A 15,276-nucleotide genomic window follows, 5' to 3' on the forward strand; every position below is an offset into this window, starting at 1 on the left:
TTTCAACCCTAATTACACAAGTACTTCCATGTTGCTTCAAATTCACAGCTCGCCCAGCTATTATGAACTGATAATTATGTCACACTAACTATGTTTAAGTTCTTGCAAATAGATGCTTTGCCTGTTGTCATTAAAATCCAATGATTTGGTTTTTCCTCTTGTTGGGATTTATCGCGCTATATTTTCCCCTTCAAAAAGCCACAGGTTGTTTTGAAAAATAAAAAAGTCACCGTATTTATTGATGAGTGCGTCATGACATATATTTTAGGTCAAAAGATCACGGTTCAGGTGAGGGTTCAGGTGAGCATTTGAATTCATAACCTTTTGTAGCCCTCTTGTATTATGTTATACTCTATTGTTTCATTAACGTTTGTGTATGTCAATTTGATTTCAGGTTAAAGAAGGGAAAGCTCTAAAGTGAGGTCAATACAGGTCACAGTTAGTTTATTATACAAAGTATATGGTAGTTTGGGGAACTGTTCCTGTAGAAACTTGGAATTGCTGAGTGACTCAAACTGATCAGTTTTTGTGAAAAATCAAGCCAAGAAGTTGTATGTTTAAGGTATTTAGTATTATATTTTAAATTTTTAATGATGTATAATTATTATATTGTTAATGTTTCATGAAGATCAAAGCTTTCACTTGCATTTCCAGACTCGATTTACTCATTTATTTTGACTTTTTAGGATAGAAGAAAAAAGAGGAATGCTTAAAGATACCAGTCACAAGGTCTTAAACTGACTTCAGTATTAACATTTGCAAAGTATCTCTGTAGAAACAAAAGCAAAAACTGTGATCACATTGATGTAAAGAGTTTTGAGATGCTTGAAATGATAGACATAACATGGCATGTGACTTTACAAATATTCAGTAACTCTTTTCACTTCTTTGGTTAACTTTCTCAGTGTGAGTGTCAGGTATATCTTCTTATTTGAAAGTGTGTTAGGGAATTAAGTTTTTGATCCCTAACGTTAATTTTTAAGGTAAGGTAGATGCAAAACATGAGTAAATACTACATATAGTTTATGTAAACTTAAAATTTACAAGTTTATATGTATTAACAGTACTATGCATTAGGTTAAAAATAGTACACAGTACACACTGTATACATATTTGGCTCAACAAAGTGTAAATGTGTTACCTACCACTAAAAACTGCAAGTTTTTTTAGAAAAAAAATCTACTGTTACTGCATGACATTTAATTATGAATATAGCTCTACATAGACTTTACCTTATTTATATATTTACTAAAGTTAAATGTATTTGATGAAGATTTTATACATTCGAAGTAGATATTTAAATATAAAATATTTTAGTGAAAGATAGCCATTGGATATCTTTAAAACTACTTACTTTTTTTTATGGAAGTGAACAATGTTTCAGGTATAGGAAGTTTATTTGTTGTTGTTTTTTTTCACTCAGAAGTAGAAGTTTCATAAGATTTGTTTTTGCAGAGAAGTAGAGCTATGGAGGCATGTGCTAAAGAAGAAGAAATTCAAGATATGGATGAGACACAGGTTAAAATGAATGACCCTTTCCTTGAAGTTCTGATTCCAGAAGGTGAACCAACTATATTTTCAGCCATACGTTATGGAGATAATGACATGGTGGATCGGCAGTTACGGCAAGGCATTGATTTAAATGAAAAATTTGGAGGTAACTATATTTATAAATATGTTTAACTTAAGTGTGTATACTGTCTCTTAGGTATACACATGGGTGTAGTTAGCACAAAGGTAAGGAATAGATGTAAGGCATATGTATTTTGTAAGGGCTTGGCCAGAATTGAATGTAGACACATGAAAGAACCAAGGCTATAATTAAATATGAGTGGTCGTAATTATATGCAGGCACATGGAAGAATAAGGACATTATTAAACATAAGCTCATGAAAAAGCTATAGGTAATAATTAAAGAAGTGGAAGAAGACACATGAGTTAAGGCCATAAATAAATACAAGTACATGAAAGAGCTAAGGTCATTACAGAGTTACGGTCATACATACAGGCACATGAAAGAGCTGTCATAAATACATGCACATGAAAAAGCTAAGGTTATGAATACAGGCACATGTAAGACCTAAGATCATAAATATAGGCATATGAAAGTGTGTAGGTCATAAATACAGGCACATGAAAGAGCTAAGGTAATAAATACAGGCACATGAAAGAGCTTAGGTAATAAATACAGGCACGTGAAAGAGCTAAGGTCATAAATACAGGCACATGAAAGAGCTAAGGTAATAAATACAGGCACATGAAAGACCTAAGGTAATAAATACAGGCACATGAAAGAGCTAAGGTAATAAATACAGGCACATGAAAGAGCTTAGGTAATAAATACAGGCACATGAAAGAACTTAGGTAATAAATACAAGCATATGAAAGAGCTTAGGAAAATACTGCTATTTTAAACAGCTAAGGTCATAAATACAGGCATATGAAAGAGCTAAGGTAATAAATACAAGCACATGAAAGAGCTAAGGTAATAAATACAAGCACGTGAAAGAGCTTAGGTAATAAATACAAGCATATGAAAGAGCTTAGGTAACAGATACAAGCATATGAAAGAGCTTAGGTAATAAATACAAGCACTGGAAAGAGCTTAGGAAAATACTGCTATTTTAAACAGCTAAGGTCATAAATACAGGTACATTTGTATATGGAAGAGCTAAGCTTATAAATACAGGTTCATTGAAAGAGCTAAGGTCAAATGCATGCACAAGACTTTAGTAGATAGTTTTAAAATTAGTGACTTGGTTTCAGCTGTTCATTAACAAAGTATATGCATGAGGCTACCTGTAGATTATTTTCAACTAACTTCAGTCTAGAGTGAGAAATGAAATGTCATAGAAATTGTTCTTTTTTTTTAATTCAAAAGTGTTTCTGTACATTCATGGAATCTCAGTAGAGTCACAATTGAAAAACTGCCACTTAAGTTAGGCATGGATATTTCATAATTTTGGTTTGTTGTAGAACATCAGAAATATGAGATTATTTCATGATTTAGTCTTGATTCATCCCACTTGCATTGAAAATTCAGTTTCTTTTATGGATAGCCATCTAAAGGATATGAAGATTATTAGAATTATTACCTTAGCAACAAGGGTCTTTTTTTCAGATTTGATTTACTTTCTCCAAAAGTGAAAAGCTTAGAGGTTATTTATGACATTCCAAAGACAAAAACAAAACAAGAAAACTACATTATGCTGACTAGATATTTAATTATATATAATGATCAATACCCTCTTATAAACATGATAACAAGTGTGTAAAAAAAGAATGTCCTTTAATGTAAGTATACTTTTTGAAGAGGGGTTATTGGGCCAAATTTCAGCTCCAAAAATGGCGGCCAAATATACTGACCACAAAAAGACTGATAATTGGACTGTGATCATAAATATTCTACATAAAGCAATTTGTTGTGATCCCCGACTCAGTTTATTAATTTATTTATTTAGGGCAATACTTGTGTCTGCTACAGGAGCAAACTTTGACATAGTTATGTAAGGACAAAAGCAAAAAAAAAATATTTTTCTCTAAAAGTTGAAGCCTTAAAGAATGAGATGGATTACTGTACCATTTGCTAATGTCACCGTGGTTCCGTAACAGTTGTATTCAGGCTGGGTCCTCTTGGGCCAAGTTTTAGGCAGCCACACAGTCAACTGTTTTCCCAAAGACTTACATGAAGAAAAGTTTTTAAACTTTATTCTCCAAAGTGCAGTATTAGGTAGCTTTTAATGTAGCATTTGCTAGAGAACCTCATATCAGTTTTTGTTAAGTTAGGTTCTAGCGTTTTATGAAGACTTACACAAGAAAGCTTACAAAATTCCTTGAGGACAGTGTAGGAAGTGACCATTTAGTATTATAATATTGGCTAAATATTACTTGCCTACAATCAAGTACCATAGGTCAAATTTGGAACTGTCAGAGGGGTAAAAAGATAAACATGATTTCTATAGTTTTCAGCAAAGAAATTTTACCTCCAGTGTCACCTTATCATTCTGTGCTCAGGTAGGCTACTTAGACATATTTAGGTCTTTTGTTTATAATCTTGCTCTGTCATATAACTATAATTATGTTTTGCTCAAAAATGTTCCTTTTGTATATTGTATCATAGCTCGGTGTTTTTTCTTAACAAATTTGGTGCAGGTAATTCGTATACTCCGAGTACAGAGTGCGGTAACTAAAAGTGTGCAGGTATTTAATACCCGCACGCTAGTTATCGCACTGTTGGAAAGAAAAGTATGCCTGCGTGTCTGAAACAGTAGACTGCGAAGTGTATTTTATTGATTTTCTGCTCTAGCATTGGTTTATTTTACCTGGGCTTTACACATTTGTAAAGCAAGGATTTTAGTACTCACTGAACTGCTGTATATGGCAATGTGGAACGCCTACAACTGCCATATATGGCAGGCTATGATACAAAACAGAAAGAACATTCAAACTCTCGGGTAAACGATTTATACTCGGGGGCTACGCCCCCTCGTACAAATCGTTTACCCTCGAGTTTCAATGCTCTTTCTATTACTTACAAGTGTGGTTATTTTATGTTTAATCAAGTTTTTAATATACTTAGGTGGTACCTATAGAGTGAAGAATAATGCAATGGCTCACAGGGTGCAGACTTCACATTATGCAGCTCTCCATTTGGCATCTTTACATTCTACATGTGAGGTAAAATTATGATACAAGTTATGTCCAAGTTAACTGTCTTCTAGACTATGAGGTTTGTTAAATGTAAAAATAATGTTTAGCTCGACTATATAAAGTATATGGAGTACTATCCCACTTGCTCAGATTCAGGTTAATGTTATTACTTGATGGATTTGATTCAGACATAAAATGATTAAGAAAAGTATTATACATATTGCAACTGTGTCCGAAATATTTCAAAAAATTTTGAAGATGTTGGCCTGATACTTGGTGTCTTTATACACAAAATGGCAAAATGGCAGTATCTGTGTTAATTTTGAAATGATTAAAATAACTGTACGTAAGATTTCCTAGTGTTATCTTACATTTTCTATTATATTAGACATCAGTGTCTTACAAGCTGTCATTATCTTTTTAAGTTTCCTAAAAAGTGTTGGCCATTTTATTGTGTAAATCCTTTGTACCTCCTTAAAATGAATTTGTGGCATTGTTTGCAGGCGCTGAGGTTGTTGTTAGAACATGGTGCTAATATTAATATTCTGGATGAGCAGCAGAGAACCCCACTCCATTTTGCTGTTGTTGCCTGCAGGATTTCTGTGATAAAATTTCTCATCTTAAAAGGTTTGTATTGAAAATATTTAATATTGCAGTCAGGCTCTGGTTTAGCAATTCTAGTGTAGATCTGTTGAAAGAGCATGTGCTAAAAGAAGTAAACCCTTATCATGCTGGACATGATTGATTCTGCCTTTGCGACCAGTGTAGATCATGATCAGCCTGCACATCCATGCAGTCTGATCAAGATCTGCACTGTTTGCCATTCAGTGAGTATATTTTTGGTAAGCACCCCTTTTAACAGTTAATGATACTGTCCAAATTGAAAGGTGGACAAGTTCATTATGTAAACTTAGCAGGGTAAGGGTTAAGAACAAAACAGTTTGAAATTTAGCAATTACATCTGAATGGGCAGAGTCATTTATGGTATGCATAATTCCTAATAAATATGTTAGTAAATTGAATATTTTTTCTTGCACACCGGACTGGCGTTTCCGATGATTTTACCCATGCCGGCTAAACCCATCTGGCACCCCCCATGCCAGATGACTTTTGTGCTGTTAATGACAACTAGTGGTTCATGCACTGATAATATACTGTTTATGTAAAAATACGAAAAAAGCAGGTACCTTCATAGTTTCTCTCCGTTCCTTATAGTATATTTCTCGATTCAAAATACGTTAGTTCACCATAAGAACATAACGTTACGCTACAAACAATAAAACTTAAGTGGAACTTTGTTATTATGCGTAACGCAAAACATCATGATGTCACTTCTGCTTACAAATGTTAATTTCCCATGCTCTACTATAAAAAAGAGTGCTACAAAGAAAATATTTCTACCTGTTATTTGTAAAATACGGTATGCAAGAAAAATAATCTGCCAGAATAAAATGCTAACATGTAGATGATATGCAAGAAAAAATATCAGTCATGTGTTTACAAATTGGATGGAAATATCCGTCCCTCGGCCACCTGCGCACTGGCAGTAATTCGGTAAGCCTCGTTACCGCCCAATGCGCAGGTGCCCTCAGGACGGATATTTCTATCTGACTGGTAAACACATGACAGATATTATTAATATTGTCAGGCCATAGGACATTCATGTTGGAGAGGTGACTTGTGTGCTAGTCGGCCATGGCAGGTTATATGCTAGTTAGATAACAAACACATCATCTTTAAAATATGTTTTAATTGCACAGCTCCTTTTCAGAATTTTACTGTGGGTTAAGGTTGAAGTCTGGGTTTCATTAAATCCTTATTTTATATTTTTACATCAATTGTTGTTTTTTTTTCAGTCAACAAGTATTGAGTATATTTTCATATAAAAGTTCTTTGAAGTGGCATAAAATTGGTGGAGATCATTTCAACATATAAGTCAATATTTACATTAAAGTGACAACAGAGCAATAAATATGAAGTTTGAATTAATGAGCCATGCCATGAGAAAACCAACATAGTGGGTTTGCAGCCAGCATGGATCCAGACCAGCCTGCGCATCCACGCAGTCTGGTCAGGATCCATGCTGTTCCCTTTTAAAGCCTACTGCAATTGGAGAAACCGTTAGCGAACAGCATGGATCCTGACCAGACTGCGGGGATGTGCAGGCTGGTCTGGATCCATGTTGGTCACAAACCCACTATGTTGGTTTTCCCATGGCACAGCTCATTAATGATCCCTTTAATCTTGTCTTATAGAAAACCAAATTTGAGAATTTGAAGAAAAAAAGTAACATGATGATAATTGAAATAAAAAAGTTACGGGATCATCAAATTATTTTTCTTGTAATACTACATCATGTTACCCCTACCCCCAAATCACAAGTCTGACCAATCTAATCTGTTCTAAAATTTGCTAGTACTAAAATTGCAACCTCTCTAATACATGTATAATGTTTAGTGAACATGTAGGCTTTTGTGATTTATTTTTTTATTTCAAAAATTCAAGATATTGCAATTTTATAACAGTGATCTGTAAAACCTTATTCCAGCATCTGTACATGCACACAGACACATAGGGTCAGGACCCCACTTCCCATTCCTCTGCCCCTGCCAGCTGTTAGCCAGTATCTTTTAGCAATTCAACACGCAAGTCAAAGGTCATATATCTGGTCTTACTTAGTGAAATCTCAAGTGAAATCCCAAACAAGAGAAATAATTCAGGATATTTATGAGTGGCTGTATTATTACATACACAATTTAAATTGCTCAGCTCCTGCTAAACTATACTGACCTCACTTTAACCATAATAAGTAAAAACAGTGTTTTTTTTACAATATTACGAAGGTATATGATTACTTATCTGCTAGTTTTGACAATCAGCATATTGAAGGAAAATGGCAGCCAGAAAAAGTATGCATGTGTGCAGTTATTGATATTAGATTGGATAATAGACAAGTTTGATTAACAGGTTGCAGCAGGTCAGCTCTGTTACCTTTTTAGCTCACCAGAGCCAAAGGCTCAGGGTGAGCTATTAGGATCACTCACCGTCCGGCATCCGTTGTCCGTTATCCGTAAACTTTTACTTTAAACGACATCTCCTCATAAACCGCTTGGCCAATTTCATCCAAACTTCACAGGAATGTTCCTTAGGTGAAGCTCTACAAAAATGTTCAAAGAATTGAATTCCATGCAGAACTCTGGTTGCCATGGCAACCGAAAGGAAAAACTTCAAAAATCTTCTTCTCAAAAACCAGAGGCCCTAGAGCTTAGATATTTGGTGTGAAGCATTGCCTAGTGGACCTCTACCAGATTTGTTCAAATCATGACCCCAGGGTTTAAAATTGACCCCGCCCCAGGGGTCACGTGATTTTACATATTAGGAAATCTTAAAAAATCTTCTTCTCAAAAACCAGAAGCCCTAGAGCTTAGATATTTGACATGTAGCATTGCTTAGTGGACCTCTACTAAATTTGTTCAAATCATGACCCCGGGGTCAAAATTGACCCCGCCCCAGGGGTCACTTGATTTTACATAGATTGCTAAAGGAAAATCTTTAAATTAAAAAAAAAAATAAACCAGAAGGCCTAGGGCTTAGATATTTGACATGTAGCATTGCCTAGTGGACCTCTACAAAATTTGTTCAAATCATGACCCCCGGGGTCAAAATTGACCCAGCCCCAGGGGTCACTTGATTTTACATAGGAAAATCTTCAAAAATTTTCTAAAAATAAACCAGAAGGCCTAGATCTTAGATGTTTGACATGTAGCATTGCCTAGTAGATTTCTACAAATTCTTTTCAAATCATGACCCCCGGGGGCAAGTTGATCCCGCCCCATGGGGTTACTTGATTGTACATAGAAAAATCTTCAAAAATTTCTAAAAATAAACCAGAAGGCCTAGAGCTTAGATATTTGACATGTAGCATTGCCTAGTGGACCTCTACATTTTTTTTTCAAATCTTGACCCCCCCCATGGTCAAATTGACTCAGCCCCAGGGGTCACTTGATTGTACATAGGGAAATCTTCAAAATTTGCTAAAAATAAACCAGAATGCCTAGAGCTTAGATATTTGACATGTAGCATTGCCTAGTGGACCTCTACAAAATTTATTCAAATCATGACCACCGGAGTCAAAATTGACCCCACCCCAGGGGTCACTTGATTTTACATAGGAAAATCTTCAAAAATTTCTAAAAATAAACCAGAAGGCCTAGATCTAAAATATTTTACATGTAGCATTGCCTAGTAGACCTACAAAATTTGTTCAAATCATGACCCCCGGGGTCAAATTGACCCTGCCCCATGGGGTTACTTGATTGTACATAGAAAAATCTTCAATTTTTTTTTAAAAATAAACCAGAAGGCCTAGAGCTTAGATATTTGACATGTAGCATTGCCTAGTGGACCTCTACAAAATTTATTCAAATCATGACCACCGGAGTCAAAATTGACCCCACCCCAGGGGTCACTTGATTTTACATAGGAAAATCTTCAAAAATTTCTAAAAATAAACCAGAAGGCCTAGATCTAAAATATTTTACATGTAGCATTGCCTAGTAGACCTACAAAATTTGTTCAATCTTGACCCCCCACGATCAAACTGACCCAGCCTCAGGGGTTACTTGATTGTACATAGGGAAAACTTCAAAAAATTTCATAAATTTGCTAAAAATAAACCAGAAGGCCTAGATCTTAGATATTTGATATGTAACATTGCCTAGTAGACTTCTACAAACTTTGTTGAAATCATGACCCCCCAGGGTCAAATTGACTCAGCCCCAGGGTTTACTTGATTGTACATAGGGAAATCTTCCAAAAAGTTTCTAAAAATCATCAGTTTGACATTTGAAACATGTAGCTCATATTTCTCAGGTGAGCGATCCAGGGTCATCATGACCCTCTTGTTTAAGAAATAATTTATAGCAAAACCGTGTTTTAACATTATTTATACACCAAAACTGTGTTTGAACATTATTCATACACGATTGGCGAATATACATCGGGCGTAATAATTCCACGAGGGTGCATCTTGAGTGAAATTGTTTCGTACAACGTATATCAGCCTGAGTGTATAGTTAGTGTTCACACACAGTTTTGGTGTAAATTATTTCGATTCTAATATACCAGGCTTTCATTGTAAAATTTAGATAAAATATTATAGTCTAAGAACTGCTTATTGGCGCATGTACGGTGCAAGTTAATGTCTCAGTAACAGTTAGATAACACTTCACACATTTTCTGACCATCATGGTAATACCACCTGAATGACACAGGTCTCATAACTGTTGATTTTATTTTGATGAAATTATGTCCCTTTTTGTACTTGCCCGATTTTTTTTTCTTTTTCTTTTTCAATATTATTCTGTTGGCATTTACTTACAGTTTCTTGTGTTTTGTGATATTGTATCTTAGTGTCTGCCCACACACAGATTTCATAGGTTACTTTGATATATTTCTTATTTTCACTTTATTATGAATTTCAGTATTGTTCCTTTCTCAACCTTTCCTCACAAACTAAACATCCCACACTCGAAATTAAACCACCTTTCAAAATGTTCATCTTTTGTGGAGAGCTTCATTGTGTGCTGACAACTTAGAATTATTATACGGGCAGAGCATTATTATTTCAGGAGCTAATATTGATGTACAGTCTTCCAGTGGCCGCACTCCATTGTTAGAGTCAGTGATAAATGGAAGCTACAGCATTGCTAGAATTTTCATAGATGCTGGTGCCCAGCTTGACTTAATGGACACAAAAGGGACTTCAGTTCTTCACCAGCTGTGTTTCAGCAGAGATCCTAACATGGACATGATCAGACTTGTACTTGAGAGTGAGTGTGTATCTTACATTCTACATTCATAGACAAGGATACATTCCCTTTGTTTAAGCTTTAGGCTGTTAGTGGTAAGTGATTCTGCCTTTGCCACCAGTGCAGACCAAGATTCAGCCTGCTGGCTGATCATGGTCTCAACTGTTCACTATTCAGTCAGTAAATTTTCAGTGAACACCCCTTCAAATAATAAGTGGTACTGCCCAAATTGAATGATGGACCAGTCCATTTTAGAAATATAGCAGGGCAAAGGTTAAGATTCATTCTAATAACAACTAAAAGGATAAATACCTTCTGATGAACAGCAAGCATCATGTAAAAAATCAAGGTAGCAGCATGTGTAAGACTTAGACAATCCTAAATCAATGTGGGGTTAATGCACATTGTTATGTTTTGTGTAACAACCAATCCTCAAACAGCATCTGCAGTCTGAGGATTGGTTTGTGCACAAGTCCTCAAAATGAAAGCACCAACACAGCCAGAAAGATTCTGCAAATGTTGCTTCACAAAACAAACATGTATGTGCTGCAGCTGTTCTTGCCTAAAAACATTTATTTTCATTATTTGTATGTCTGCCAAATATTTAAATGATAGGAAAAAAACATAAACTTTACTTAGCCTCATGTTTTTTAAACACCTGAGCACGAAGTGCTCAAAGGTGAGCTTTTGTGATCGCCGTGACCGTCGTCAGTCGTCCGTCCGTCGTCCGTCCGTCGTCAACAATTTGACTGTTAACACTCTAGAGGTCACAAATTTGGCCCAATCTTTATGAAACTTGGTCAGAATGTTACCCATAATAAAATCTTGGATGAATTCAATATTGGATCATCTGGGGTCAAAAACTAGGTCACCAGGTCAAACCAAAGGAAAAGCTTGTTAACAGTCTAGAGGTTAGATTTTGGCCCAATCTTAATGAAACTTGGTCAGAATGTTATTCTTAATAAAATTTTGGACAAGTTCGATATTTGGTCATCTGGGATCAAAAACTAGGTCACCAGGTCAAATCAAAGGAAAAGCTTGTTAACACTCTAGAGGGCACAATTTTGGCCCAATCTTAATAAAACTTGGTCAGAATGTTGCTCTCAATAAAATCTTGGACGAGTTCGATATTGGGTCATCTGGGGTCAAAAACTAGGTCACTAGGTTAAATCAAAGGAAAAGCTTGTTAATACCCTGGAGGTCACAATTTTGGCCCAATCTTAATGAAACTTAGTCAGAATGTGACCCTCAATAAAATATTGGATGAGTTTGATATTGGATCATCTGGGGTCAAAAACTAGGTCACCATGTCAAATCAAAGGAAAAGCTTGTTAACACTGTAGAGGCCACATTTATGACTGTATCTTCATGAAACTTGGTCAGAATGTTAATCTTGATGGTCTCAAGGTCCAATTTTAATCGTGGTTATGTAGGATAAAAAACTAGGTCACCAGGTCAAATCAAAGGAAAAGCTAGTTAACACTGTAGAGGCCACATTTATGAACATATCTTAATGAAACTTGGTCAGAATGCTGATCTTGATGATCTATAGGTCAGATTCAGATCTGGGTCAGTAGGGGTCAAAAACTAGGTCACTAGGTCAAATCAAAGGAAAAGCTTGTTAACACTCTGAGGCCACATTTATGACTGTATCTTCATGAATCTTAGTAAGAATGTTAATCTTGATGATCTTTAGGTCAAGTTCGAATCTGGGTCATGTGGGGTCAAAAACTAGGTCACTGGGTCAAATCAGAGGAAAAGCTAGTTAACACTTTAGAGACAACATTTATGAGCATATCTTAATGAAACCTGGTCAGAATGTTAATCTTTATGATCTTTAGGTAAATAGGTCAGATGAGCGATACAGGGCCTTCATGGCCCTTTGTTTTACATTTAAGCTCCACAAAACTGTCTATGTGATGTGATGTCATCATATCTTACCATAATGTTTTATCGTTACTCAAACAAAATGATGATGTTCAGAACCAAAACCCCAAAATGGGAAAAACATTTAAGTGCAGCTTGACTAATTTTACTCATGGTAAAGATAAAAACCAAATCTTCACAACTGTGTTATTTATTTGATTTTATTATAGAACTTTTATTGGACGCTTTCTGTCAATAACTGTGCATGCTTATGAGAATTTTCTTGTTTCTGCATGTTTTATCCGTGTTTGTGCATTCCGAAAACCTGCAGAAAACAAGGCTTCATGCAAAAATGTCATAACAAAAAATGAACTGTTTACACAAAATTAAACTTTTTTAAAAACAGTCTGTGTTGAAAAAAACCTGGTTTGCATGGAGTTTACATGTGTTTTGTTTTATATATAAAAACTGCTTCGAAACCACTACTTTGTTTTTAGCTCACCTGTCACGAAGTGACAAGGTGAGCTATTGTGACCGCTTGATGTCCGTTGTGCGTCATGCTTAGTGCGTCAACAATTTCTAAAAAAATCTTCTTCTTGAAAACAACTGGGCAGAATTACACCAAACTTCACAGGAATGATCCTTAGGTGGCCCCCTTTCAAAATTGTTCAAAGAATTGAATTCCATGCAGAACTCTGGTTGCCATGGCAACCGAAAGGAAAAACTTTAAAAATCTTCTTGTCCAAAACCACAGGGCCTAGGGCTTTGATATCTGGTGTGTAGCATCATCTAATGGTCCTCTACCAAAATTGTTCAAATTATCCCCCTAGGGTCAAGTATGGCCCCACCCCAGGGGGTCACATGGTTTATATAGACTTATATAGGGAAAACTTTGAAAATCTTCTTGTACAAAACCACATGGCCTAGGGCTTTGATATTTGGTATGTAGCATCATCTAGTGGTCCTCTACCAAGATTATTCAAATTATCCCCCGAGGGTCAAATATGGCCCCGCCCCGGGGGTCACATGGTTTATATAGACTTATATAGGGAAAACTTTGAAAATCTTCTTGTACAAAACCACATGGCCTAGGGCTTTGATATTTGGTATATGGCATCATCTAGTAGTCCTCTACCAAGATTGTTCAAATTATCTCCCTAGGGTCAAATATGGCCCCCGCCCCGGGGGTCCCAAGTTTTACATAGACTTATATAGGAAAAAAAGTTTAAAAATCTTCTTGTCTGAAACCACAACACTTAGACCTTTGATATTTGGTTTGTAGCATAGTCTTATGGTCCTCAACCAAAATTGTTTAAATTGTACCCCTTGGGTGAAAAGAGGCCCTGCCCTGGGGGTCCCAAGTTTTATATACATGTAGACTTATATAGGAAAAAGCTTTAAAAATCTTCTTGTCTGAAACCATACGACCTAGGCCTTTGATATTTGGTATGATGCATTGTCTAGTAGTCCTCTACCAAAGTTGTTCAAATTTTGCCCCTGGGGTTAAAAGGGGCCCCACCCTGGGGTCACTTAATTATTATGAGAGTTATATAGGAAAAATACTTAAAAAATCATCTGATCCTATTTCCAAGACTGTTTAATTATAATTACCTGATGACCCCAAGTAATATGATGTCACTTGACTGTGACCTTGACCTACGGACCTACTTTCTTGTTTTTAGCTCACCTGAGCACGAAGTGCTCAAAGGTGATCTTTAGTGATCACCCTGTGTCTGTCGGCCATCGTTGTCGGTCCGTCGTCAGTCGTCCGTCGTCAACAGTTTGACTGTTAACACTCTAGAGGTCACAATTTTGGCCCAATCTTAATACAACTTGGTCAGAATGTTACCCTCAATAAAATCTTGGACGAGTTCGATATTGGGTCATCTGGGATCAAAAACGAGGTCACCAGGTCAAATCAAAGGAAAAGCTTGTTAACACTCTAGAGGTCACAATTTTGGCCCACTCTTAATGAAACTTAGTCAGAATGTTACCCTTAACAAAATCTTGGGACGAGTTCGATATTGGGTCATCCAGGGTCAAAAACTAGGACACCAGGTCAAATCAAAGGAAAAGCTTGTTAACACTGTAGAGGCCAGATTTATGTCTATATCTTCATGAAACTTGGTCAGATTGTTAATCTTGATGATCTCAAGGTCCAGTTTGAATCTGGGTCATGTAGGATCAAAAACTGGGTCACCAGGTCAAATCAAAGGAAAAGCTAGTTTACACTGTAGAGGCCACATTTATGACTGTATCTTAATGAAAGTTGGTCAGAGTGTTAATCTTGATGATCTATAAGTCAGATTCAAATCTGGGTCAGGTGGGTTCAAAAACTAGGTCACTAGGTCAAATCAAAGGAAAAGCTTGTTAAATCTCTAGAGGCCACATTTATGACTTGTCTTCACGAAACTTGGTCAGAATGTTAATCTTTAGGTCAATAGGTCAAGTTCGAATCTGGGTCATGTCTGGTCAAAAACTAGGTCACTGGGTCAAATTGAAGGAAAAGCTATTTAACACTTTAGAGACCACATTTATGACCATATCTTAATGAAACTTGGTCAAAATGTTAATCTTGATGATCTTTAGGTCAATAGGTCAGGTGAGCGATAAAGGGCCATGAACACAGGGCCTTCATGGCCCTCTTGTTTAAGATACAGTCTTGAAATTTTGATGACATTCAGTTTTGCACACAAATCGTAAAACTGAATTTCATTGACCATGAATGTGACCTACTGACTTTCTTAATATTTTATCATCAGTTTGAAATTTGAAACATGTAGCTCATATTATTCAGGTGAGCGATCCAGGGTCATCATGACCCTCTTGTTTGTGTATAGTTACAGTAAGTTTCAAAATACTGTAGGAAGATTTAAATCTGTAGGTGTGCCAGTAGACCTACATGTGAGATTTTATCTTGAAGAACAGTACATATCTTCAAGACCAGAGT

General features: G+C 36.0%; 1 protein-coding gene across 2 annotated transcripts in view; it reads left to right on the forward strand.

The window, feature by feature from the left end:
* Nucleotides 1–15,276, forward strand: part of LOC123566055 (putative ankyrin repeat protein RF_0381) — a 50,392-nt gene that overhangs the window by 13,944 nt on the left and 21,172 nt on the right. For both annotated transcript variants that reach the window (XM_045359888.2, XM_053550204.1), the window contains exons 2-6: nt 395–562; nt 1,456–1,657; nt 4,580–4,677; nt 5,154–5,277; nt 10,281–10,481. In XM_045359888.2, the coding sequence (XP_045215823.2) occupies nt 554–562; nt 1,456–1,657; nt 4,580–4,677; nt 5,154–5,277; nt 10,281–10,481 (634 nt within the window). In that variant the 5' untranslated portion in view covers nt 395–553. The remainder of the gene's footprint in view (nt 1–394; nt 563–1,455; nt 1,658–4,579; nt 4,678–5,153; nt 5,278–10,280; nt 10,482–15,276) is intronic.

The sequence above is a fragment of the Mercenaria mercenaria genome, chromosome 8 (genome assembly GCF_021730395.1).
Source record: "Mercenaria mercenaria strain notata chromosome 8, MADL_Memer_1, whole genome shotgun sequence".
NCBI classification, from domain to species: Eukaryota; Metazoa; Mollusca; class Bivalvia; order Venerida; family Veneridae; genus Mercenaria; species Mercenaria mercenaria.